This window comes from Myotis myotis, unplaced genomic scaffold (assembly GCF_014108235.1).
Source record: "Myotis myotis isolate mMyoMyo1 unplaced genomic scaffold, mMyoMyo1.p scaffold_m19_p_18, whole genome shotgun sequence".
NCBI classification, from domain to species: Eukaryota; Metazoa; Chordata; class Mammalia; order Chiroptera; family Vespertilionidae; genus Myotis; species Myotis myotis.
In genome coordinates this window covers 87,710-115,257 of record NW_023416322.1, presented here as the reverse complement: position 1 = coordinate 115,257, position 27,548 = coordinate 87,710, and the positions used below count along the sequence as shown (strand labels likewise).

At 52.8% G+C, this 27,548-nt stretch overlaps 1 protein-coding gene and 1 pseudogene across 3 annotated transcripts; one reads left to right on the top strand and one right to left on the bottom strand.

The window, feature by feature from the left end:
- Positions 1–27,548, top strand: CD244 (CD244 molecule). Of its 3 annotated transcripts, XM_036343939.1 has the most exons (9): positions 1–2,198; positions 14,181–14,534; positions 14,603–14,884; positions 16,564–16,668; positions 16,988–17,055; positions 20,414–20,479; positions 24,248–24,313; positions 25,547–25,591; positions 27,164–27,548. In XM_036343939.1, exons 1-9 carry the CDS (start codon positions 2,141–2,143, stop codon positions 27,200–27,202), a joined length of 1,083 nt encoding a protein of 360 aa, XP_036199832.1. In that variant the 5' UTR covers positions 1–2,140; the 3' UTR covers positions 27,203–27,548. The 3 variants fall into 3 exon arrangements, with proteins under 3 accessions (XP_036199832.1, XP_036199833.1, XP_036199834.1); XM_036343940.1 differs by lacking the exon at positions 20,414–20,479; XM_036343941.1 differs by lacking the exons at positions 24,248–24,313; positions 25,547–25,591; positions 27,164–27,548 and adding an exon at positions 23,540–24,235.
- On the bottom strand, positions 18,808–19,778 carry LOC118673317 (annotated as a pseudogene).

Sequence of the window (27,548 nt, the reverse complement as noted above, 5' to 3'; positions counted from 1 at the left end):
ACCCCCCAGCACATGCCCTTACCCTGCTACTGTCTGTGTGCCTTGGTTATGCTCATATGCATGCATACAAGTCCTTTGGTTGATCTCTTACCCCCTCACCCCCCGCCTTCCCTCATAGGTTGGGCAGTCTGTTCGATTGTAGCCATTTGTTCTTAACTCAGTTTGATGCTGATCAGAATCTGGTGTCCTAAGGGCTTAATGATTAAGGAATGCAGTGAATGAACAGAAAGGAGAAAAGGGATATATATATATATATATATATATATATATATATATATATATATTTCAGGAGAGGGAAAGAGAGAAACATCAATGACGAGGGAATCATCAAACTGCTGCCCTCTGCATGCCCCCTACTGGAGACTGAGTTTGCCACAGGGGCGTGTGCCCTTGACCAGAATAGAACCCCAGACCCTTCAGTCTGCAGGCCAATGCTCTAGCCACTGAGCCAAACTGGCTAGGGCAGAAAGGGTCATATTAAAGAAATGGAGTTTCTGAGCAATTACATTTATCTGTTTTATGTCAGTTTAATTAGGTCAGCCAAGGAGCCTAAAAGAGTAGGGAAAAAATTTTCCTCTGTGACAGTTTGCACACACAACACCTAAAGTCCATGTATGTGCTGTAGGGGAAGAAAAATTGCCTTCAGCTGAAAGAATTGAAATTCTAAAGTGGCATGTTTTGGGGTAGCATATTCTGTCAGCCACCCATGTCTGTTTTTGGACGGGAGTGTCCTATAAAGGACAGGGTGAAATCCTTAAAGATGTTCAGACTGTGAAAGGGTGGCATTACTGTTGGGTGAAACCATCAGATTTTTTTAAAAGGTGCCAGGAGGCAGGTACTCTTTAGAGTTAAGGTAAGCAGGTGTGGGTGGAAACGGCCTGCATTGTTCCTGGTGGAGCCGCAGAGGAGCTGATGTAAGGAAGTGGTTCTGGTTCGAGGGCGGGTTACATGGTACGTACATAGTAATCTTTGGCCTGGAGTTCTCGTAAATGCTGTGGGTTGTTCTAGAATAGATGCTCTACACGCATGAACTTACTGAATCCTCACACCTAAGAGAAGGTGTTACTGTCCCCGTTTCCAGGTGAGGACAGGAGGCACAGAGGCTGGCACTCCCTGTAGGTCACAGCTGGGAGTGCAGCCACCCCAGGTGGACGGCTTTGAGCCTGGGTTCTGAAGGCCGCTCACCACACCGCCTCCACCAAGGCTACGGAAACACCGTCCGTGGGGACACGAGCTTTGGGAAGCTTCCCTAAGCCAAGTCTGCACCTTGACCCCACATGCAGTCCTCCGTTCAGAGCACCACCACCTTCATGGCCCCGTCTCCGTGTGCCCTCAGCCCAGCTTCAGACTCAGGGCTGGAAGTGGGTCACAGGATGGAAAATGAGAGGGGCTGGCCTGAGGGGAACTGGAAGTGTTTGCTATGACAGGAAAGCAGAAGAAAGGGAAAGTCCCTGCCTTCACCCTCCCTGGTGACGGGAAAGGGGTCAGGCCCTGTGTGTGCGAAGGTAGGGAAGGAAGAGAACGACCAGGGGAAAGTGGGAAAGGCAGGGAGGGAATGTGGGCAGACAGGCAGGGACCTGGAGCCACAGCAGCTTCTTCAGAAAGCGCTTCAGTTTGCAGCGTTAAAGGCGGACGTGAACTTGCAGAGAACGCCCAGGCCTATAGGGTTTTCTAGCACCAACTCCTCCACATCCCCCACCTACCAAGGGCTCCACTGTTAGCCACACTCTCCCCTACACCCCCACAGTGTTGGAAGGGACGTCTAGGATGAAGGCGTGTGGCCCCATGTAGGTCTCCATGGCAGTGAGATGAGAGCTGGACAAGTTCTTGGCTCTGCCTGTGCACAAAGCTGCTGGGCTGGGGAGAGCGAAGGGCAAGATTGTTCACTGGTGTGAGTCACTGTGAACCCCACCCACTTGAGGCAAACTTGGCCAGTTTAATTGGTGGGAACTGTCACCCGGGCGAGGGACTGTGGCTTTTTCAGCAGCCTCGTTAGCTCTCAGTCAACGAGGAAGCCTCTGGGTGAGGAAACTGTGGCCAGACCAGCAGCGGGCCGTGCTCTCGGCCCCCAGACTGGAGGCTGTGGGGCCTGTGCACAGGGCGCCTGCAGACGGAGCCGCCTGGCCACCTGCCTGTGGAGATGCTGGGGCCAGCTCTCGCCTTCCTAGTCCTGTTCCTGCAGGGACGGCACAGCCCAGGTGAGGCCCCTTCTGCATGCGGGGGTGGGGGTGGGGGTGGGGGCGGTGCTGCATGGACTAGCGGCCAGGCCCATGGGCGTCAGATCCTGCCCCCTCTGGGTGGTGTGGCTCGCCAGGATCATTTGGAACTGGGCTGAGCACCTGACGGGGGACAGGCTGGTGGAGGGTGGTGGGGCCTTGAGCACAGCCTCAGGCTTACTTGACCTCTGTGTGGTGGGAGGGTGTCCTTCCTGGCTGTGAGGAGGGCCAAGGAAATAGCCTCTAATTGGGTGCTATTAGCAGCAGAAAGGAGAGGGCCCCTGGGCTTGGGTTTCCACCAGGAAGCGAGTGGTTCTGGGGGTCAGAGACCACAGATTGTCCCTGAGGCAGGAAAGCTGGTGCCCAGGTGTCCTCTGCCTGGTGGCCTGGCCCTGCTGGCAGCACCCAGGCCACAGGCGCCTGAAGGGGGAGAACGTGCTGCCACTGAGAAGCTGCACAGAGAAGCAGCTGGAAGCCTGAGGGGACCAGGCCGCCGCATTCAGTGGTCTCAGCTGCAGGCAGCCCCCTTTGGAGACTTGGAGGCATTCCAGGTTGACTAATCCTCCAGGGCATTGTGGGCGGGTGCGGGAGGGGCACACTGGGCATGAAGGGAGGAAACTGAGGCCCAGGAGTGTGTGTCCGGGGCCTGTGAGAAGGCTGAGGTCGGGCTGAGGGGTCAGGAGCCTGGCTTTGGGGATAGAAGGTCGAGGCCAAGATGAGATGATGAGACTGCGATGGGGCGAGCTCTCCTTCAGCTGCCGGCCCTGCAGACAGCCCTGGCGGGTGGCGCTGGGTGCGGGGTGGGGGGCATGGGCTCCAGCAGCGCTGGGTGCGGGGTGGGGGCGATGGGCTCGGTCTGAGGAAACCGCTCGCAGTGTCCTGCAGGGCTGGCCTGGGTAGGCTGACGGAAACCACTCTTGTTTTTAATTTTTTTTTTGGAATATATTTTATTGATTTTTTACAGAGAGGAAGGGAGAGAGATAGAGAGCTAGAAACATCGACGAGAGAGAAACATCGATCAGCTGCCTCCTGCACATCCCCCACTGGGGACATGCCCGCAACCCAGGTACATGCCCTTGACCGGAATCGAACCAGGGACCCTTCAGTCCGCAGGCCGACGCTCTATCCACTGAGCCAAACCGGTTTTGGCCTTGTTTTTAATTTTTAAATGTTTAGTTTGAAAAAATTTCGGAGTTCCAGAGCAATTGTAAGAAAATGCTTGTATATATTTCTTCACCTGGACTCACCAGTTACATTTACTCTCCTTCGCTTCGGTCCCTCTTCTCTCCACATGACGCAGGTGCATAGAAATGTTTGCTGGTAATGGTTTTTGTTGAACCATTTGAGAGTGATGCCGCTTCACTCCTAAATGTTTTGGTCCACATCTTTTAAGAACAGGAATATTTCCTATCATATGACTTCATCACAACGATCACATTTAGAAAACCTGATACTGATCCCATCGAATACATAGTCCACTCGCAAATGCTGCTCGTTATGCCAGCAGCGCCGAGGCCATGGCAGTTCCCTGCCGCCACCGGGCGGACTGGGCGCTCCATCCACCGGCTCGTCCTCTGCAGCGCGCCCCGCGCTCCTGCTCCTCGCAGGCCATGGAGGGACAATCAGATGCTTGAGGCTCCTCATCTGCTTGGTCGGCTGTTTCCTCGTGTGGTTCGGGTCAACGCCTTTGGCAAGAATGCCGTCAACGCGATGCTGGCTTTCTGTTTTTGTGTTTAATCCTCACCCGAGGATGTTTTCCACTGACTTCTTTAGGGGGGAAGGCGGGGGGGGGGGGGGGTGAGGGGGGGCGATTTGAGAGAGAGACACTGATGTGAGAGGGGCACGTTGATTGGTGCCTCCCACACACGCCCCAGGGCTAGTGACTGAAACTGCAACCCAGGAACGTGCCCTGGACCCAGAACCGAACTGGCGACCCTTTGGTGCTCGGGACAACGCTGTAACCACTGAGCCACCGGGCAGGGCCTGGGTGGGTTGGTTTGTTTCATTTCATCCCCTCAGGAGACACGATGACAGTGAAACGTTTTCTTAACAACTTGGGTTCCTGGGGAATTTAATGACATGTGCGGGAAACTCACTCTCCAGCGCTGCCGTCTTCCGCAGGCTGCGCCCCGTGGTCTGCGGGCTCTGCCCGCCTCTGCTGCTCACGGCCTTGCAGCCAGGCCGGCCTGCAGGCTCCTCCCCGCCACCCCTCAGGGTTCCGCTCGAAGCCCGCCTCCCAGTGAGGTCTTCCTTCCCCGGAAACGCCCTCCCTGCCGCGAGGAGGCCCTCCCCGCTCCGGGCTCACTGTCTGCAGCGCAGCCTCCATTGCTCACCTCCCCCGATCACCTACTTGTTTTGTCTCCCAGGCTGCTCTGTGCTCCGGGGCGCAGGTCTGAGGCCAGGCCTCTGTCTGTCCTGCGCAGACTCTCGGAACCAGAGTGAACGAGCCAAGTGCGAGGTACACGCTTCTGTGGCCGTGAGGACGGGGACTCGCCTCCTGTTTCCTCGTCTCTCGTGTGTCGAGTGGGGACAGCAGTGGTGCCCGCTCCCTGGGGCGGCGAGGCCCGGAGCAGGGGGCCCAGACCCAAGTGCTGGGAAGCCAGGCCCCCAGCCCGGCGTGGAGGCCGGGCGGCCGGGCACTGAGGCCCCTAACAGAGTCCAGAGAGACTGCGCAGCAGCCCTTCCTCCACCACTTAACTGAATGGAAAGTAAGAAAGTCTTGCGATGATGATAAACCTCCACCGTGTGGCTCTTGGCTGAGGTCTCTCATAATCGTAACCAGGAATGTAGGGAGACCTCAACACTTTTCCCTTAAGGAAGCATGTATTTCCCTTAGGAGACATTTAGTTGTATTATTGCATCATATTGTGAAATATTTTTTTTAATATATTTTATTGATTTTCCACAGAGAGGAAGGGAGAGAGATAGAGAGTCAGAAACATCGATGAGAGAGAAACATCGATCAGCCGCCTCCTGCACATCCCCCACTGGGGATGTGCCCGCAACCCAGGTACATGCCCTTGACCAGAATCGAACCTGGGATCTTTCAGTCTGCAGGCCGACGCTCTATCCACTGAGCCAAACCGGTTTCGGCATATTGTGAAATATTTTAATTGTTTTCTCGGCAACATCTCCCTCTCCATTCCCACTCCTTCCCTGGACGTGTTTTGAACAGCTGTCTGAGACCCTGGGTTCCACGGTCTTCCTCTCACATGGCTACAGGGTGGTTAGTGCGAAACACGCAGGGGCTAAGGCACGCCGACTGAAGAGGTGAATTCTTTTCAAGCAGCTCAGAGGCAGAGGGGGATGAGTGTGGGTCAGATGAGTGGGGGGAGGGGGGCCTTCAGATCCCTGCCCACAGGAGGGGCCTGTCCTCAAGTTCACTTTGGACCCTAAACTCCGGTTTTGGCTGTGATTCCGAGGAAACCCCACAGGACACACTGGAGGCTGCGAACAAATGGGGGGGGGGGGGGGGCGGGCAGCACCTGCGGGTCAGCTGAAGGGCTGCGGCCACAGCCACTTCCCAGGAGGAATCGCCTGGCTGCAGGGTGCCCGGCAAGCTCTTCCCTTCCTCACAGTGAGTGGGGGCCTGCGGGGCTCAGGAGAGCGCCTGGCGCAGGGGCGCTGGACCCGCTGGAAGGAGCCGGACCTGCAGAAATCACCGTAGGGCCGGCTGAGCAGTTTCAGCACCACACCTTGCCCACCGCAGTGTGACCGGCACAGAGGACACCGTTCGGGGAACAGAGCCCCGGGCGGACGCGTTTCCTCCCGCGTTTCTTCCCCCCTTTCCAGACCCAATTCCCCCCCCCCCCCGCCCCCCCACACACCCCGGCATCCTTGGCCAGTTCCCGTGAATGGGGACAGCAGGTACTCTTGTGTTTGGCCTCTTTTGCTCCACATCTGATGAGATGGTCCTGTGTGCAGCTGATCATTTCATGGCCGATTGAGATTTCATTGTCTGACTATATGATAGTTCATTCACCCATTCTGCCATTGCGGACGCTGCGTCGCGCCCGGGTTTTCTGTGTAATGCTTCTGTGAGCCTTTTGTGCGTGCTACGTGAGTCATTTCTGGGAGTTAACTGAGGTAGATTTGGGAATTTAATTAGGTAATTAATTAAACAGCTCCATTAAGCCCTTGTTATGTTCCAAGACATGCAAGATTTTGTGAGGGAAAAAGATGAAACAGATGTGGATTCTATCCTTAAGAATCTTCCCGATTGTTAGAGGAAGAGTCGTGTAAAACAAGGAGAGACAGAAAATGCTGAGGGTTGCTCAGAGGCAAGCTGTGCTTAGAGAAGAAAGGCCTGAGAAAATGGAGCTTCCTGTTGGTGCAGACCCCGGGGAAGGGCCTTGCAGGATGAAGAGGAGTTCGGGAGGAGGGAGCAGGGCAGTGCTAGCCCGGAGCAGCCTGGACAGAGTGGGGCGCACGCGGTGACTGGCACCCGCAAGGCGCCGCCCTCCTTTTCTTGGAGAGACGGTGTGAGTGACAGGATGCAGGTGAGGCTGGAGGTCTGGGCTGCCCTGGGAGAGAGGCCTGCGCGCGGCGGGTGCGGGTGCGCACGGGGCCTGGGGGGTGGGGCGCGGGACCCGCCGTGGGGCTTTGCGGGACGGTCCTGCGCCGGCATCTGAGTCTCAGGCTCCGCAGACCCGCAGCCGCCTCCGGGCCGCCCGTTCCAGCCCTGAGCTGGGGAACCTCAGCGTCCTCTGTCGCTGGTGGAAGTTCCCCTCTCCGAGGCCCCTGCGCCCCCCGCCCTCGTCCAGAGCGACTCCCGGCTGCGGGGTCCGAGGCCTCCGGCCCCCCCCCCCACTTCCCCCCCTCCCCCCCACTTCCCCCCCCGCCTCCATTTCTACCCCCCCACCCCCCCCCCGCCTGCCCCCCTCCCCCCACCCCCACCCCGCCTGCCTCCCTCCCGCGCCAGCGGCGGAGGCCACAGAACAAAACGCAACAACAAAAAGCAGCTCCAAGTTTGAGGCCTCGGGACCCTCGCGCCGGACCCACTTTCCTAAGCGGTGGCTCCACAGGCCCGGTGCCCCCGGCGCGTCCCCAGCCTCCGCCCTCCTCCAGGCGGGCTCCGCCCACCGCCGCCGGGTCCCCACGTCGCGGCCAGCGAGGCCTCGGGGCCGCGGCCGCCCCCCGCCCTCCCGTCCCCCGCCCTCGCTCCTGCCCTCCCGGCGCCGCCGCCACCTGCCCCGCCGGTTCCTCCACCCGCTTCCCACTCCCTCCGTTTCCCCGCGATCAGAAGCCGCCGGGGCGCCCCTGCCTCCGCCCGCCTCGCTGCTCCCGGGCCGACGGGCGGGAGCGTCCCGGGTCGTTTCTGCGGCGCGTTTTGCCAAAGGCCCGGGCCTGGCTGTGCGGCTCAGTGGTGAGCACCCGCCCAGGACCCGGAGGCACAGTCAGGGCACGTGCTGGGCTCATCCCCAGCCGGGAGCGTGCCCGAGGCGGCCCGTCGGGCTTCTCGGCAGGGACGGTTCTGTCTCCCTCGCCCTCCCTCTAAAATCGGCTTAAAAAGGGCCAGTTTCGGAAGCATCTGCAAAGGAGGATTGCCAAGGGAATGGCCGTCTGCATCTGCCGCAGTAGTTCATGCTGGAATTCTCAAACTTACCCTTTCGTCCCCTGAACCTGAGAAACATCATTACTTTAAACTTACAGCCGATTCCTCCCTTACCCAGAGGCCCCTGGGCCTGTCTCTGTGGCTGTTCTCTTTCGATGTTGGGATGTGTTTCCTCTTGTTGGGCCCGTTTCTTTTGTTTGTTTGTTTTGTTTCATTTTGGGCATCATATATGAAAACATCTAGAAGTAATTTAATGCTCTGGTTTATGGCATTTTCCTCCAGGAATAACTTCTAGCTGCCTCGAGTAGCCAGCCGGGTTGGAAATAGGAGAGATTCTGGAACACTGTGATCCAAGTCAGGGTGCACGCGATTCCAGCCTGGGTCTGAGCCTGTGAGAGCTGGCCGGTTTCTTGTTCCCTCTTTAAAAATGTTTTTACTTACTCATTTAGAGGGAGAGAGAGAGGCAGGGAAAGAGAGAGAGAAACCAGTTTGCTGCTGCACTTAGTGACGCATTCACTGGTTGAGGGGGTGCCGCTGTCGGGGGGGGGGGGGGGTGTTCTTGTTCACTCTTTATTTTTATTTATTTGTTTTTTTAAATCTTTAAATTCTTTATTAGTTAAGGAATTACAAATGTGTCCTCATTCCCTCTTGTTCACTCTTAATTCTCAGTGTGTACGCATTCCTGGCACCAACCCCGAGCCTGTGGGTGAGGCACCTGCACCTCCTTTCTGACGGCGGCTCCTGAGCTACGTGCTCTCTTGGTTCCTTGAGTTGCTTGTAAACTCTGCTGAGCTGCTCAGCCTTTCCGCTGCTTTTATGGAATCAGAAGATGCCTCCAGGGAGCAACGGAAAACCGCTAACCCTCTGAATTTCCTTCTTTCCCATTCTGGCCCTTAATATTTCACTGTTTTTGTTTTGTTTTATTTTTGCCCTGGCTGGTGTGGCTCAGTGGATAGAGCATTGGCCTTCGGACTGAAGGGTCATGGGTTCGATTCCAGCCAAGGGCACATGCCCAGTTTTGGGCTTGATCTGGGGAGGGGGGCATGCAGGAGGCAGCCAATCAATGTTCTCTCTCATCATTGATGTTTCTATCTCTCTCTCTCCCTCTCCCTTCCTCTCTGAAATCAATAAAAAAAAATATATTTTTAAACAAAGAAAGCTATGCCAGAGTGTGTCTTATGATCTAAAACCCAAAAACGCTTTCTTTTTAAGTTTATAATGGTCTTTATTATCCATGAATGAGTGAGATCATGTGGTATTTTTCCTTCATTGACTGGCTTATTTCACGTAGCATAATGCTCTCCAGTTCCATCCATGCCATTGCAAATGGTAAGAGTTTCTTCTTTTTTACAGCAGCATAGTATTCCATTGTGTAGATGTACCACAGTTTTCTAATCCATTCATCTACTGATGGGCACTTGGGCTGTTTCCAGATCTTAGCTATGGTGAATTGTGCTGCTATGAACATATGGGTGCATATATCCTTTCTGATTGGTGTTTCTGGTTTCTTGGGATATATTCCTAGAAGTGGGATCACAGGGTCAAATGGGAGTTCCATTTTCAGTTTTTTGAGGAAACTCCATACTGTCTTCCAAGGTGGCTGCACCAGTCTGCATTCCCACCAGCAGTGCACGAGTGTTCCTTTTTCTCCACATCCTCTCCAGCACTTGTCGTTTGTTGATTTGTTGATGATAGCCATTCTGACAGGTGTGAGATGGTACCTCACTGTTGTTTTGATTTGCATCTCTCGGATGATTAGTGACTTTGAGCATGTTTTGATATGTCTCTTGGCTTTCTGAATGTCCTCTTTTGAAAAGTGTCTATTTAGGTCCTTTGCCCATTTTTTTGATTGGATTGTTTATCTTCCTTTTGTTAAGTTGTATGAGTTCCCTATAAATTTTGGAGATTAGGCCCTTATCAGATATAACATTGGCAAATATGATTTCCTGCGCAGTGGATTTTCTTGTTGTTTTGTTGATGGTTTCTTTTGCTGTGCAGAAGCTTTTTATTTTGATGTAGTCCCATTTGTTCATTTTCTCTTTAGTTTCAAGTGCCCTAGGAGCTGTATCAGTGAAGAAATTGCTTCGACATATGTCTGAGATTTTGTTGCCTTTGGATTCTTCTAGAATTTTTATGGTTTCCCGTCGTACATTTAAGTCCTTTATCCATTTTGAGTTTATTTTTGTGTATGGTGTAAGTTGGTGGTCTAGTTTCATTTTCTTGCATATATCTGTCCAATTTTCCCAACACCATTTATTGAAGAGACTATCTTGGCTCCATTGTATGTTCTTGCCTCCTTTGTCAAATATTAATTGAGCGTATTGGTTCAGGCCGATTTCTGGGCTCTCTATTCTATTCCATTGATCTATATGTTTCTGTTGAGAAGTCATTTGATAATCTAATGGGAGATCACTTGTATGTAACTTTCCGTCTCTCTCTTGTAGCCTTTAAGATTCTCTCTTTGTCCTGAACATTTGCCATGGTAATTATGATGTGTCTTGGTGTGGGTCTTTTTGGGTTCACCTTGTTTGGGACTCTCTGTGCTTGTGTGACTTTTTTCTTCCCCACCTCAGGGAAGTTTTCTGATATTATTTCTTTGAATAGGTTTTCTAATCCTTGTTCCTCTTTCTCTTGTTCTGGAACCCCTATTATTCGTATGTTGTTTCGTTTCATGTTGTCCCGAATCTTCCTTAGGCTCTCCTCTTGTCTTAATTTTTTTCTCCAATTGCAGTACAGTTTGGGTGTGTTTTGCTTCCTTGTCTTCTAATTCACTAATTCGGTCCTCCGCTTCTCCTAGTCTACTGTTGATACTTTCAATGGTGTTTTTTATTGCAGCAATATCGCTCTTCATTTCTTCTTGTGCCTTACTTAAGTTGTTAATTTTTTCATCTGTTTCTTCTTGCTTCTTGCATAAGTTGTTGATTTTTCCCTCCATCCGGTTTATGCACTCTAGGACCCTTATTCTGAATTCTTTTTCTGTCATGTTGCATGCCTCTGTATCACTTAGCTGCTTTTCTGGCGAGTCCTCTTTTCTTTCTTTTGGGGGTTTCTTTATCTACCCATGTTTGATCTCACTGACATACCTAGATGTTGAGTCGTTCAGTGGCTGCTCCCTGGGTGGCAGTGGCTCCTTGGGCTGTGGTTGCTCCTCAGGCGGTTGTGGTAGCAGCTGCTCCTCAGTTGGCAGCAGCTCCTCTGGTGGGTGCTGTTCACAGCTGTGGTGGCTCTTCTGGCTGGTGGGGGAGGCTTCACATACAGCTGCTGTTCCTCAGACAGAGGGTGTGGTGATCAGGAGGCTGCTGTTGCTTGGATCTGCTGCGTTGACTTAAAGGCACAAAATACAACACAACAAGGCACAACGTACCAGGCACTGAACACAAATATATTCACGATATTAATAACCCCAAATAAAGGTGACCACCCAAATTAAGAGAATTAGGGGATAAGGAAGAAAGAAGATAAAAACATAAAAGAGAAACAAGAAAAGAAAAATAAGAAGAAAAAGGAGTGCATAAATGAAATTGGGAAAAAGGAGGCGGGGGGAGAAAAAAAAGAGCGAAAAGAGAGAATGAAGTAGAAGAGGTTAAGAGACTATATGAGGAGAAAACTCCGATAGAACCACCACTAATCCCAACAAATTCCAGCAACAGATCCCTGGAGATGAATGCAAACTACAAACAACCAGTAATATCAAGACAGGCAAGGGAAAACAGAAGCACAAAAATAACCCGAGGGGGGGGGGGGACCAGCAGAAAAAAAGAAAAAGCAAAACAAGCTCACAACCATTCCTAAAAAAACCCACAAAACAAACAAACAAACAAAAAACAATATACTCAACAATCAAGCAAACAGCAACAAAACAATAGAAAGATAAAAGAAGAGAAAAAAATTTTGGATAGTGAAGAAAGATAAGGGATAGGTGTATAAGGATTTAGAGCAGTGGATTGGAAATAGGATATATAAGTAGGGTGAAATTTTGACAGGTGGTAAAAAGAAGGAATAGGGAAAATCTAAAGCAGGAATAGGGTAAGAGAAACAGGAAAACAAAAGGGGAAAGTGAGGAAGAGGGTTTTAGCATAGAGGTAAAATTGAGGTAGGGAAAATTGATGCTAAGGGAACGATGAAAATAGAATGGAGAATACTAATCCCAAAATAAAATAAAGAGAAAATAAAATGGCACTTTAAAAAATGGTAAAGTGGTAGCAGTAATAATACTAGTTAAAAATAAAAATGTAGTAATTAAAAGGGTAAGATCAGGTGATGGAAAAAGAAAAAAATTGGTTTCTTAATTAAAAGGTGAAAAAAGAAAAAAAAATTTGCAGTAGTAAAGGTCCTTCGGTTCTTCTACTCTTCAGTCTGGCTCGCCTTAGTCCTGCCAGGTATTCAGGAGAGTGTTGAATTTCCCTGTGATACACTGTTCCTCCATGTTGTAAACCACAGTCCTGATTTTAAAGCAGGTCGTATTTGTGTCCCAGACTGCCTTAATTTGTATTTACCTAAGAGTCAGTTTGTGGCTCAGCCTCTGGGTGGCAGTGTTTTTGGGTTGGCCTCTGAGGCTATACAGCTTCTCTATCCAGTAGCAAGGGTTTATTTTCTCTATTGCACTTAAAACTGGTTTGGGGAGGTCAACTGTCCAGAGCTGGTTCTTTAATTGTTACCCTGCTCTGTGTTGTTGCTGGGAGTGAAAATCCCTCTACAGGCCAGACCCTGTTAACTCCCAGGGACTAATCAGATTATTTTAATCCTTCATCTCGTTCAGGGTGGAATCTGGGTGTGGTTGTGCTCCTTGCCTGGGGACTAGGTGGAGGAGTCCCACCCTCTGGAGAGAATGGCTGCCCCAGTCCTGGGCCGAGGGGTGTCTCAGCACTCAATTCACTGCCACCTCTCCCGGCCCCCCCTCTCTCCTCAGCCTCTCCCCAGATTCCACTCGTCCGCACCTTCTCCCTCTCATCAGCACAGGTGAGTGTCTGTATCCGAAATGTCCTATGAACAGGATTCAGTGAAAACAAACAAACAAACGCCGGCTGTGGAAACGGGGAAGGCTGAGTTTCTGTAAGCTCTTCTCTTACCAGCACTGCATGCTCTGGTCAGCTCCTCAGGCTGCCCCCTTTAGGCTCAGTCCTCCGTAATCACAGAACCCAGATCTCAAATCCCCCGGCGCCAGCAATCCCGCGGATCTCCTTTCCCCAGTCAGGGGCTGTGCCTGTCCCAAGAGACGCGGCTGTCTGCCATGCGGTCTCCCTCTGACCCTCTGGGCTCAGAGGTCTGGCCCAAAAACGCTTTCTTATAAAAAATTTTTTTTCACCATTTTATTAGCTCTCTGATGCCTTTAACAACATGCTCTTACATTTCACCCATTTTTTCTTAGTTATTCTTAGTGGGAGCATTGGTTAGCATGTGTCTACCTGGTCTTCCATGATCAGAATTAAAATTCCTTAGGTGATTACTTCCTCAGGCACTAAGCGGATGCTGTGGAATTAAAAGTAGGATCTGGTCCCAGATCCCGGATTCTGGGGTCAGGAACGTGCTTACACAGGAGGAGGTCCGGGCTCCTCCGGGCTCTGGCTCCAGTGGGGGCAGTGCGGACGGAGCGCCCGAGGCCCTTTCTGTAGGCTTACTCATGACTTTCCATTCCCTGGGCCTTGGCGTGCTGGCCTGCTCTCAGGTGTAAGAGTCTGAGGACCACGGAGACGGCCATGTGGTCCAGCCAAGCCCTTTAATTATTTGGTCAGTGTCTGCTAATTAGACCAGATGACCTTCCGGATGAAGCTGGGGCTGTGAGGGAAGCCAGTGTCGGCAGCCGGGGGAAGGAGGGCCTACTCTTGCATGAATGTCGTGCATCGGGCCTCTAATAAATAAATAAAAGGATTCAGCCCTCGTTGGTTTGGCTCAGTGGATAGGTTCGATTCCGGTCCAGGGCACATGCCTGGGTTGCAGGCTCCATCCCCAGTAGGGGGCGGGCAGAAGGCAGACAATCAATGATTCTCTCTCATCACTGATATTTCTATTTCTCTCTCCCTTCCTCTCTGAAATCAATAAAAATATATTAAAATTCACCTTCTAAAGCCAAACTGGGTTGTAAGCTTGTTTTTCTCACTGTATAATTAGGGGTCGTGACTTTTAAGTTCTTTCTAAATCTGTTTCCTCGCTTGTAAGATGGGGATGAGAACCTTGTAGGGCCACTGTGAAGTGCAATGGTTAACACATGTAGAGAGTTTACCTGCCTGCGCCATGGTGAGAACTCGAAACGTTCACTCTCATGAGGGGCTGTGGGCGCCTTCCGAGCTCGGGGAGGAGGGGTGCCCATGAGGATGTGTGCTCTCAGGTTCAGGCTCTGGGCCCCTCGTAGCTCAAGGGAAGTCACGTCCAGCTGCCCCCATGCTGAGACCTGGCGCCCTTCCTGCCCACAGCCGCTTCCTCTTGCCCGGAACCCCTGTCTCCGGATGGACCTGTGGTGAGACCTTCGGGCACGTCTTTCTGCTTAGGGCCCGGCCACACCCCGACAGCGGTGAGGTCTTTTGACTGGAAGGTACGGCTGCGCTCAAACCCAAGCCCTTGTGTGCTGTTCACTTGGAAGAATGATTCTAGGCTGCATCATGCGCATCGGAATGCCAGTGACTGCAACAATAGGCTCAATTTTAGCATCAAGGAGTTAAGGCTCCTCCTCAAGGCCACTCAGCCCAACGACAGCGGCACCTACTCCTTGGAGGTCACCTTTGAGAACGGCACCGTCAGGACCCACCGCTTCCACGTGTCCGTGTTGGGTGAGTGCCCCTCCCAGCGCGCAGGCTGGTGCTTGAAGCGCCTTCCTGATCAGAACCTCTGCTTCCAGACCCTGTGGGGAAGCCCGAGCTGCAGCTGCTGGAGCAGACGGCGGCCCTGGGCAGTGGACAGTGCCGAGTGACCCTGAACTGCTCGGCCTCCGGAGGTGGCGATGTGACCTACACCTGGTACCGAGGGGGCGAGAGGATCCCGACGCCCAGGAGCCCCTTCCGACTGGAGGAGCAGGTCGATGTCAACGGCGGGCACATATACACCTGCAACGTCAGCAACCCCGTCAGCTGGGCGCACCAGAGCCTCCAGCTCGGCCAGGGCTGTGGGAGCACCCCCCAGAGTGAGTGCAGCGCTTGGGGCGGGGACAGGGCGGAGGGTGCTGGGCCATCGCCAGGCTCAGGAGCAGGAGACGGGAGGACACCCCTGGGCTTGGAGCCCTTCTCCAGGGTCCTGGCCTCTAGGCACACAGGTCCTGGGCAGCCAGGCCGGTCTGAGGCTGGAGGAATTCTGTCCCCATCAGAACCTCCGGGAAGACAGCATCTTCCTTCCATAGGAAATGCCTCGTTGTCTGGTGAGTGACAGCCCAGCCTGGCTGTGAGTTGTTTTCTTCTGAGGCTGTCGGGGACCTGCTTCCTCCTCTCAGGGGGCACCTCCCCAAGCCCTGTGGTCCCAGAGCAGCCCTGGGTCGTGGCAGCATTGGACGGGCACCTGGCGGAGGCACTGCTCATTGCTGTGCTTCTCCGAGGGTTACCCGGAGCCCACTTTGCACCCCTTTTCTCAGATAAAGACCTAATGTGCGTCCGCGTGGGCAGCACCGCCTGCGGCCCTGTCTTCAAAGGCCTCATAGCCAAACAGGGACAACAACATAAGCTCCCACCGTGAAGGGAAACAAGCAACTGAAGGCGGGGCCGGGGCTCTCGTTCCGGCGTCTAGAAGGTTCAGTAATCTGGAGAAGGGCTGTGCGTAGCTTAATCAAGAGTCCAGAGATGAAGCATAATTTTGAAAGGCATTTGGGGGTCAGAGGAGCCCAGCTAAAGAAACTAAGATCTCCTCGTCTCAGGGCCCCATGCTTTTTATTAACACAAATTGTCCTGAGAGGAGGCAGAGATATACACTTCAAAGGGTCAGGGTTCATATACAGAGTCCATTGTCAGATTGGAAGAATCGCCTACGGCTGTTCAGGTGTTTGGCCAGTAGGAGGCAATAACATGTAGATTAAGATGCCCTGAGCTGTCTGGCAGCAAACAATCAATTTAATGCTTCCTTTTCAGGTGGGGAAATGCCCTGGCCACTCCAGGTGATTCAGCCCCGCTGTCATGCAGCGTGTGGCCAGCCAGGCCGGGTCTCTCTCAAGCTCTGTGACCTCAGGCAGGTCATCACCTCTCTGAGTCCAGACAGTCTCCCCCGGGCACAATGGGAAGCTCCTACTAAGCACCTGGCAGAGCTGCTGCTCAGGGAAGTGGGTGATGTCTGCGAGGAGCTTCGCCAGCAGCATCTGGGGCACTTCCCTCCTTTCCCTGCGCTGCTCGCCCGCGGCACTTACCTTGGCTGCGGCTGCGGCTGTGGCTGCGGCTGCGTGTGTGACAGGCCCTGACGCAGAAGTCCACGCAGGAAGGGCAGAGGTCGCAGAAGGCGGGACGGAGGTGGCCTGGCCCAGAGCAGACATGTTTGTTGAGTTAAAACACAGGAATGTTCCTGTGTAACAGTTGCTGAGCTTGGCATCTGTCAGATGCTCTTAACTTGCTGTGTGGATACACTGACTCCTTCCTGTAAGTGAGAAAACAGGCCCAGAGAGGCTAAGGAGCTTGCCAAGGGCACAGAGCGTAGCGTTAGCATCTGGTCCTACGTCCCCTGCTCTTAGTGTCACTGGGCGGCCTCCCAGTTGAGCGGGAGACACCTCTGACCTGAATGCACAGGGTGTGAGAGCAGCCACCCCAGCGAGTGGGGGTGGAGCAGCCACTGCAGCAGGCGGGCAGGGAGGGAGAAGGTGAGTCCACGCCCATGTCTCGTCTCCCTCAGAGCTCGGCCTCCTGCCCCTCTTGATGATCATCTTGGTTCTCATACTCACGCTGCTGGGCACCCTCACTAGCGTCTGTGTGTGGAGAAGGGGGAGGAAGCCGGCAGGTAAGTGGAGGGTCCTAGGACACGCTGCCTGGCCCGCCTTCCCGCACCAGGCTGCTCCCAGGTCTCGCTCCTGGGCCCCAATCGGCCCCGTCTGATCCCTAACAGCAGCTTCACTGGCTGGGGCTGGTTTGGGGAAACTGTCAGGCGGGTGCTGCCCTGGGCTCCCTGAGTCTCCTGGGACGAGCTCGAGCCATCCTCCCTTCTAGAACCTTCCTCAAGGTCTCGCCACCTGGGATGAGGGTGGGATGCGGGAGCAGGCGCCTGGCCCGGTTCCGCCAGGAGGACTCTGCAGCTCTGCTCTTTGCTTCCCTCCCCCCAGAGTCCGGCCCAGAGGCATCGCTGACAGTTTATGAAGATGTCAACCACCCGCCAGGCAGGAGCGGCCAGGTGTGGCCCCGAGGGCTGGGGTTCCCTCCTTCCCTCTGGAAGTGCCCTGGGAGGATGGCCCTGCTGAGCAGGGGCCAGAGAGCCCGCTGCGCCCCAGAGTGGCCTCAGGCCCCGTCTCTGTCCCCCTCAGCATCCTAGCTCTGGCCCTGGGTGGAGAGAAAACTGGGTGAGACGATGAAATGCGGCCGAAGGGCATTTGGGTGCAGAACTGAACCTGCTGAGCCGGGATGGGGACCCGGGCGGAGGCTGCCTCTGCTCCCTGGTGGCCCCCTGGTGCCCTTTCCTGAGGCCGGGCTAAGGCTCAGGGCGGTGCAACCTTGTCTGTTGCGTCGGACACAAATTCTCCTGCCCCTTAAGCCCACGTTTCCTTTTGGGGGCCCTTGGTCGTTGCCCGGCGGGGAGGATGCTGGCGGGTCAGTCTTGCCCTGGCTCTGCGTCTGTGCTCAGACGCTTGGGAAGAAGAGGCTGCGCCTGGCCGAGGTGCTGGGAGAGAGCAGCCCCGGGCGGTGAGCCGGGCGGCGCTCGGAGGGGCTGAGGACAGGCTGTGGGGTCAGGCCGGGACGCAGTGCTCGCTGAACTATCCGGTGGGGAAGCAGGGACAGGAAGGACCCTCCTCCCACCACCGTTCCTGGGGCTTGGCTTGGGGCAGCGAAGCAGGAAGTCATGTGTGGGGCCTCCTGCAACCACCAGGACAGAGAGCCTCCCTCAGGCGCTGTGGGACCTTGTCGGGGCGCTGCGGGACCTTGTCGGGGCGCTGCAGCAGAATACGGGGTGTCTGTGCCTCTCCCTTCAGAGCCGAACCCTAGTGCAGTCACAGCAAATGCAAATGCCCACAGCCACGGAGGCCCTACTCAGTGAAGGTCACTTTAGATTAGGAAAATGGAGGAGAATATTGGAGAAGATGAGGATTTAGGAGTAAAAAGTCTATTGGGGATTCAGGCCCGTTCCTGTGCTTCTGAGCCAGGGCTTTGTCCCTTGTGGCCTCGACCCCGCTGTCTCCAAGGTTCGGTAAAGGCCTCAACCTCCACCCCCACGGGGTCCCCTAGGCCTTCCTGGGGACGCTTCCCGCAGGCCTGGGGAGAAGAGAACAGCAACAGCCCGGGTTCTGCCAGGCGCCTGTGACTCCCCAGCCTCCCAGTGACCAGACACCAAGGGGTTGAGCCAATTTAGCAGAGACAGGGTGGAATCCTACATGAGCGTTTATTCCAGTCCTGCCAGCGGCAGGGAGAGCAGCAGGGCAGCCACACAAATCTGCTCCCCCTGCCCCATAAGCCGGCTGCTTCTATTGGGTAGAAGGACAAAGATTACATGGGAAGGAGGCAAAAGGGATAAGAACGGGCAGTTTACAGGTAATGCAGGCTGGAGCTTTGCAAGGGGGTGTGGGGGGCCCCTCTCATTTCTGCAACAAGATGGTCAATCTTTCCATGACAATAGGCAGCTCGCGGGTGAGGAGAGTAGACTGCATTTCCAGGTGAGCTCCCAGTTCCATGTGCAACTGCAGCCAGAGTAGAATATGCCTTGTTTTTTTAAAAAATATATTTTTATTGATTTCAGAGAGGAAGGGAGAGGGAGAGAGAGAGAGAAACATCAATGATGAGAGAGAATCATGGGTCGGCTGCCTCCCGCACGCCCCGCTGGGGACCGAGCAGGAGCACTGACCGGGAATTGAGCTGTGCCCTCTGGGTTTGTAGGTCGGTGCTCAGCCCTGAGCCACGCCGGCCCGGCTGTGTCTTCTTTATTTTTTCTTTTTTCTTTTTTTTTTTTTATGTAAAGATTTGTTTTATTTCTACTGGGAAAAGAGGAGGATAAATAGAACTGTTTTCCAATTTGCGCTCCACTGTGTACACACATACCCACACGCATACAAAAAAATACACACACACCAAAAATACCCCAAACAAAAAAACAAAAAGAAAACAAGAATTAAAAATCAAAACACCCTCAAACTGCACCAATACTTTGGATTTTGACCAAAAGAATAGATCCTGGGAGGAAGTGCAAAATGCAAAATCAAATGACCAAAAATGCTGAACAAACAGCATTATTAATATACAAATATTATATTACTGAACTAGTAACAGTTGATGTTTTCCGTGTCTGTAAAACTTTGGAACCACATAGCTGATTTGTTAAATCTAGTCCATGCCAACTTCCAAAAACCAGAAAAGATTTTAGTTAGCTTCATTCTTTGATGCCTTATCAAAATTTTCTACAAGATCTTGAACATCATCATCTTCCTCATCAATGTCTTCTGGTTTTGGTGCTTTGCTATCCAACACTTGCCGAGGGAACTGTTCAGCTAACTTCCTAAGGCTTGTTAAGCTGTCAGCACCAAGCTGACTTAATATTCCAGGAAGCATTTCTGTGATTGGTTTGGCTTCTGCATGACCGGTAATTGCAAAGGTGTTAGCAGAAAGGGAAGCTTGGACTTTGGGATTGTTGAAATGAATAATTGTTCCATCATCTTTAATCATATTTCCCTCTTCAATACCAGCTATATTATTGACAGCCAGTTTTTTAGAGAACTCTGAAGTTTTTTGTCATCAGCTGTAGCTGTTCTATGTACCACCTTCTTCTTTCTGCGAGCTGTACCCTTGCCCCTATCCGGACCTGAGCCTGAAGTTTGGCTAACTTTTCTTGATTCATGCTGTTGGTAAATCTGAAGCAGGGAGAGTCCTCCAACACCAGCACGCGGCAAGAGCAAGATGGCTGCCTCAGCCCAGACAGAGCTGGCCTGTGTCTTCTTTAATCAGAACAAAACAATCCCGGTTAACGGAGCAGGATGAATATTTCTTACAATCATAGCTGGTCCCCAACACAAGGACAGCTGATGTTTCCTGCTCCTCTCGGCTCCTCCCCTGAATGCAGAACCCGCCCCCCCCATCCCTTCCTGGCAGCAGACCCTCAGTCAGGGGAAGGGCATGAATGACCTCGGACCCCATGTGGGGGCGGGACTGAGAGGGAGACGCGCCTCTGGCCGTGAGTCGGGGTCACCCAGCTGCGCAGCCGCAGGGGCTGGCTGGAGCCAAGGGCCCGCAGACAAGGCTGGATCTGGGCTGGGGCTTGAAACCCGCTAGTCTTGGAATCAGCGGCCACAGTGGGGCTCAGACCTCACTTAGTGCACTGTCTGCGCATGGCAGGCGCCCGGTGGCAGGGTCTCCCTGTGCGGCCTCTCACGGGGAGCCTCTCCCTGCCACTGCCTGGTGGCTGCTCCCCGTGCCTCTCGTCCCCGGACTGCAGCGCTGCCTCCCAGGCTCTGGGAGCTCCTCTCCTTCCCACCATTCTCCCCACGTGACCCAACCCTGCAAGACTGAGTGCCTACTGACGCTGCCACTTGTCCTCCCTGTTTCTCCTGCAGGGGCGGAGGCAGCAGCAGGACTCCGCTGGGAAAGGGAACACTGTCTACTCCATGGTCCTGCCCCAGGTACCACTCTGGGTCTCGCCTCTAGTCCACACCTGTCTATGGGCTTCCTCATGCCCACCCCCCCCTCCAATTTCCACTCACCTCAGACCCTTGAATGGCCAGTGAGACCTCGGTGCTCCAGAGGGATGGCAGCTGGGCAGCTGCTGAGTTGGCTGACAGTCCCAGTGCTCTGGGGCCTCCACAGCCTAACAGCTGAAGGTCAAGGTCGGGCAGCAGATGACCCTGACAGGGAGTTCGGCTTCTGGTTTTCTGTGTTCTTTCTTCCCTCCTCCCTGCTGCTTCCAGGACGGGGCCCTTGAACTTTAAATATCTACACTAATAAAAGACAAAGATGCTAATTGACCATACCTTTGCTACGCCCATCAGCCAATCAGAAGAGTATGCAAATTAACCCAACAAAGATGGCCATTTAATTTGCATACTGCAGGCAGATCCCGCTGTGCCGCCCTGCCCAGGGCTGGCGGCAGCGAGATCCCAAGCCACTGCCCACCCCAGTGCGGGATCCGGGCCTGCCGTGTGTGGCCCAGGGCAGGGAGTGGGGGGCGGGTGGCAGCACGATCCCCAGCCGCCGCCCGCCCTAGCATGGGATCCGGGCTTGCCATGTGCGACCGGGGGAACTGGGGCAGGCACCGTGGGATCGGGCGTGCCATCTGCCACCAGGGGAGTGGGCCTAAGCCAGCAGGTTGTTATCTCCCGAGGGGTCCCAGACTGTGAGAGGGCACAGGTTGGGCTGAGGGACCCCCACCTCTGCCAGTGCACAAATTTTTAAAAAAATATATTTTATTGATTTTTTACAGAGAGGATTAGAGAGGGATAGAGAGTTAGAAACATTGATGAGAGAGAAACATTGATCAGCCGCCCCCTGCACATCCCCTACCAGGGATGTGCCCGCAACCAAGGTACATGCCCTTGACTGGAATCAAACCTGGGATGCCTCAGTCCACAGGCTGACGCTCTAGCCACTGAGCCAAACTGGTCAGGGCTGTGTTGTTCTCTTTCATCTTATTATGACTTAAGGACAACATTTATAAAGTACTCATTATGTCCATTTTTAAAACGAATCTGCTGTAACAGCCTCATGAAGTCTGTAGACTGAGGTAAGCGAACGTGCTCGAGGCCACAGAGCTGGGCCACGGGCCCGGAGTCTCCCCTGCACTGTGTCTAACATCCAGGGTTTGAGCTGCACCGTCAGCGGCGGAAGCGTCTGGAATATTGGTAGATGACCCCAGCTGGGCATCTCTTTCTAGGGTAACACTGCCGCCTGGTGGCCAATGATTAAAAAGTTCTGATAAAAATTACTTAAAAAGCCCTGACTGGTTTGGCTCAGTGGATAGAGCATCAGCCTGTGGACTGAAGGGTCCCAGGTTCCATTCAGGTCAAGGGCATGTACCTGGGTTGCGGGCACATCCCCAGTGGGGAGTGTGCAGGAGGCAGCTGATTGATGTTTCTCTCTCATCGATGTTTCTAAATCTCTATACCTCTCCCTTCCTCTCTGTAAAAAATCAATAAAATATATATATATATATATATTTTTAAATATATATTTTATTGATTTTTTACAGAGAGGAAGGGAGAGAGATAGAGAGTTAGAAACATCGATGAGAGAGAAACATCGATCAGCTGCCTCCTGCACATCTCCTACTGGGGATGTGCCCGCAACCCAGGTACATGCCCTTAACCGGAATCGAACCTGGGACCTTTCAGTCCGCAAGCCGACGCTCTATCCACTGAGCCAAACCGGTTTTGGCAATAAAATATATTTTAAAAAAATTACTTAAAAAAGAAAAAAGAACTTTGACCTGAAGCAGCAACCTCTTCAGCTTGGTGGAATGGGGATGGCTTTAGAGGAAGGCCACGGACCGGAGGAGGGGGAGGGGGGAGGAGGAAGAGGGGGAGGGGGGAAGAAGAGGAGGAGGGAGAGGAGGAGGGGGGAGGGGGAGGAGGAGGAGGAGAGGGGGAGGAGGAGGAGGAGAGGGGGGAGGGGGAGGGGGAGGAGGGGGACAAGGGGGAGAGGGGGAGGAGGGGGAGGAGGGGGAGGAGGAGAGGAGGAGTGGGAGGAGGAGAAGGGGGAGGGGAAGGGAAAGAGGGGGAGGGGGTGGAGGGGAGGAGGAGGAGGGGGGAGGAGGAGGAATTCCTAAGAAGTGTGTTGCCTCCTCCCACTCCCCTTAAAGTAATGGGACTCATTGGGCCAAGTCACAGAGCCTTAAAGAGTCCAAACCTGTAAGGATTTTTATGAGTTTATTTGATACAAACTGACGACAATCATCTGGAATCAAAATCTATGGATTGAGGAAATGCTCTGGAGAATGGCAGTTTGCCCCTTGTTTTGTACATTACAATCAGGAAAGACCTAAGTGGGTCACATGGACTCCATTGGCGATGGATTAGGGAGGCGGGAGAAAGCAAAGGGGAACCTCTGGGATTGGGTGAAAGGTAAAATGAAACCCGGCCAGCGTGGCTCAGTGGTTGAGCATCAACCTATGAACCAGGAGGTCACGGTTCGATTCCTAGTCAGGGCACATACCTGGATTGCGGGCTCCATCCCCATTGGGGGGCGTGTAGGAGGCAGCTGGTCAATGGTTCTCTCTCATCATTGATGTTTCTATCTCTCCCTTTCCCTCTCTGAAGTCAATAAAAAATATATATATTTAAAACAAATAAAGTAAAATGAATAGACACAGAAAATAAAAAATAAATATAAAAAGAATAGATGTTTGTGGGTATAGGATAGTTAACGGTTAACAATTAACACGGTAACAGTAACAATGAGAGGCGGGTGGTCTGCTCTGGTGGGAGCTGTGCCCTGAGGGGTCTGGAGAAGGGGATCACTCCAAAGGTGTTACCCATGGTGGATGCAAAAAGACAATAGACAGGCTCAGGTACTGGTTGGCCTTTGTGGAGGAAGATGCAGGCCGAGGACATGACTCCCCACTTTAGTTGGGAAACTGTAATAGCAGGCCATCCTGTGTGGTTGCTGCAGGGCTCTGGGTTTGTAAGGCCCGCCTTGCAGGCCTCCCTGGAGCCTGTCAGTTTAGTATGTGGCTCCTTCTTTGCCCACAGATAGAAGAGCGATTGTTTCCGCGAGCTTTGGGTTTAGCCACATTGCATTCTGAGAAGAGGACTTGGAGATGCCGGGGAGACTGAGATCCCTCCCCTGCAGCATGGAGATGCTTCTTTCAGATACAGAGAAGGAAAACGGCTGCCAAAGGAGACATGGAGATGTTGAGGAAAGAACGCTGGGAGTCTGCGTTTAAATTCTGCTGCTTCTGTGATTTGGCTATTTATCTTTTGGAGGCTCATCTGTGGAATGAGGCAAATTATAGTCATTCTTATCAGATAGGAGTGTCCTAAAGATTAGGGGAGAATACAGGTGCAGGGCCAGTTTGGCTCAGCTGGTTGAGTGTTGTCCCATATACTGAGAGGGCCGGGTTTGATTCCTAGTCAGGGCAAATGCCCGGGTTGTGGGCTCAATCCCTAGTAGGGGACGTGCAGAAGGCAGCCAATGATGTTTCTCTCTCTCTCCCCTCCCTTCCCCTTTCTCTAAAATCAAACATATTTTCCAAAAAAGCAGCAACTGTATTTAAGAGAGGGACTAGCACTCAGCGGTGCGACCTGCCTCCCACCAGGCCAGGCTTTTTCAACCAACACTAACGCTTCTCTCTGGGCGGGCTGAGGGTGGCGCGGAAGAGGTGGAAGAGGCAACTCCCTCCGTGGGCTGTGCTACATCTATCTATGCGTCTGAAATGATTTCATTTCTCTTCTCAACAGTCTTCCGCTTCCACATCACAAGAAACTGCCACTACCCTGTATTCGGTGGTGCTGCCCCCAGGGAAGGTGAGTCTCCGCCTCCAGGGGTGCTTGGGTGCAGGGGTATGTTTTGCATGCGCAGTGCGGCTCCGGCTGGCACTTCTGAGTGACTTGACTTCCACTGCATGTACCCAAGTGACCTGTGTTAAATGACTGTTGAAAAGTGAATGGGCAAGTGCCTTTCTAGTTCTGTTTGGAGAAAAACAGCAGCTCTGAGTCTGGGAGAAGAATATACTAAAGGTGTTTCCAGAAGTTTCTGTGGAAGGTAGAGGACAATCAGAGAGGAAGTGCTTGGTGCAGGAACCACAGGATCCTGGTAGGCCAGCCAAGGCTGTGGTGAGAGAAGGAGAGGTTTCCGATGCGGACTGAGCGGCAGGATTGCACGGGACCTAGAGAGACAGTGCTGACCTCAGGGAACAGTCACCTCATGGTAGAGGCCTGGGACTGAGGCAGCCCATCGGAGCCCCTCTAATCCTGACCCAAGGGGGGCTCGCAGCCCGTATGGGTACCTGGAACCACAGAGCTGGGTGTCCTGGGCCCGTACCATCTTTTCATCTCAGGTGGGAGGGGACTCAGTGCAGACCATCAGCTGAACTTGGTGATGAGAAGCGGGGAGCCTGGCGGATGTGAGGGACGGCGTTCAAGCAGGTCAGCGATTGTGTGTTTGTATCAAAAGGGGGAGAAGGTTAGGACACATTTTCAGACTTTTAATCCACCCCCTTCCAGTAAGTCATTTAATCAACTAGGATTTTAGCGAGAGAGATTGATATTTAAATTCCATGCTACACACATGGCCAGACATGGCCACAGCACCTGGCCGCAGGCTTCGGTTTTATATCTGAAGACTCTGCCGACTACTGAGAGCCCCTGAGCTCCGCTGGGTGAGTGTGTGTGCCATGCATTGAACAGATACACGGTGGAGGCCGTGTTTGTACCAGGTTTGTCTGAAGGCTCCGTGTGTGTGTGTGTGTGTGTGTGTGTGTGTGTGTGTGTGTGTGGTCTGAGGGGTGAGGGGTGGATGGCTGTGGATGTTAAACTGATTTTGGTTCAGAAATGTCACATCAAAGGTAAGTATGTGTTCACATCTTCTGGAAACCAAAACCCCATTGTTGGCTCCTGGGGTAGGAGATTCATTCACTTCTGGTTGGCGCCACTTCAAGGGCTCTCTGGGCACCGAGTCCCTTTTGGGACCTCTCACACCACTTTGGAGCGGGGCATTTCTTACCCTGAAGTTAAGATCTTTTACCCTCTGAATTTCAGGCTGGATCTAAGAAGAGGAGCCACAGCCCTTCCATCTATGAAGGGGTAAGATTCTGAATGGGCTTAGTGCCGTAGCATATCTGGGAAGTTGTGCACTTGCGACAACGTCATCCACAGTCTCAGGTCTGTAGGGATTTTAGGAGATTCTGACCCAAATCCTCACTTAGAGGTGAAGAAACTGAGGCCCAAGCAGAGTGAGGGTCTAACACAGGTCACATCATGTGCTGGGGCTCGGCTCTTACTGGGGAGATTGAGTTTCAAATTAGGGCCATCTCCAGGCTAGTTCCCCAGCTGTGAACCCCACAATGGACACCTCTCCCTTCCAAGGGTGTTTGTGGGGGTGGGGAGATCAGAGAAGGGAGGCTTAGCAAGTCTGAATGATTTTCTAAAGTTAGCAAGTAATTGAGAGTCATTCCAGAATACAGGTGATCTTTGCTGCTTCTAGGGTGAAGACTGAGCAGAGGTGCCCTTGAGCATGGACCACTTAGGGAATGGAAAGCAGGGTCTCAACATTGACTAAGGGTGGGATGCTGCAGGTGGCCTGCCAGTGACTTCATATGAATGAGCTCATTTAATCCCACAGAATGTGTGAAGTAGGTATAATCCTACTTCCCATTTGTACCCATAGAAAGTAAGGCGCGAGAGCACCCCACTCTTTCCCCCTTAGCCTCCTCCTGCACCCAAGCTTCCACCTGTGGCCCAATAATAATGTTGTCATTGGTCCTAAGGGAGGGGAGGCTGGGTGCCTGCTGTGCTTCTTGGCATTTTGACAGCAGCTCCACATTAAAGCCACCTGGACAGTCCAGAGTTGCAGAGGACACTGTGTGGCCCCAGGCTGTTGGGGTCCAGCCCCATCGGGTCCAAGGGTTCCCAAAGGTGTGGACGGAGTCAGCGAAGAAGGAATGACATGGAGACAGCGTTCAGTTGATCAGCATAGTGAGGTTCTCCAGCCAGGATCTCCAGTCAAGTTCTGTGTTTATCCTCCTGTTACATCTGTATTTATACCAGTTGATTTTAATCCTATCCATTCTATTCCAAAGGTTAGGGCGTTTCTTATCTCCATTCCAAGGTTACTCTATTGTTCTATTAAGCTACAAGGAAGTAACTGAAGGAGATTATCCTAAGTAAGATTATGTAGTTTAAGCGTGATTGTTCTTAGTTAAAGTGATTAATTACCTGCCTGGCATTTAGTTAAGGGGTTTTATTCCCTCCCTAACTCCAGGTAAAAATCCTCACCTGGGGAAACAACCTTTCTCGCGGAGGTGGTCCTGTTTAAAACACATAGCATTAAGAGGGGGAGCAACATATGCCATATACGCCAGGTCCCTTGAAACATAAGCTGTGCAGATGTTTCTTCCCTGCAGCAACTGTGTCAAGCAGCAAGGGTGGATTGGCTTCTGGCACCAGGCAATCTAGGGGGAGTCAGGAGGAAGCATGGTGTGGTTAACAACACTAGACCTGGCGCCAAAAGAATTGGATTCAAGCCCCTCCTGTACTTCAGTCAGTCATTCTGAGCTTCATTTTCTTAATCTGTAAAATGGGGTTAACAATTCATACCCCACAGAGTTGTTATGGGGATCTCCTAGTGGGAGTGTCTGAACTTCGTTTCTTCTGCAGGTTGGAAAGATACAACCCAGAGCTCAACACGCTGCGTGACTCAACACCAGGAGCTGGAGAGCTTTTCTGTATAATCCCAGGGGCCACTGCTGGCCTCCCCTGTGTTAGGACCCGGTGTCTGTTTTGGGAATCAATGCAACGGATGACACCATATGAGTCTACATAATAGTCCCTAGTCTGGGAGTTTGTTGATGGACTATATTTTGTTTTGAAAATGATTTTTAACAGCCATTAAGATAGCAAGGCATCTGCACCAAGGGGTTGAGGGCTTGATCCCCAGTTGGATGCTGTAGGAGGCAGCCAATTGGTGTTTAGCTCTCGCATTGATGTTTCTCCCTCTCCCTTCTTCTCTCTCTCAAAAAAGCACACAAAAAAACAAAAACAA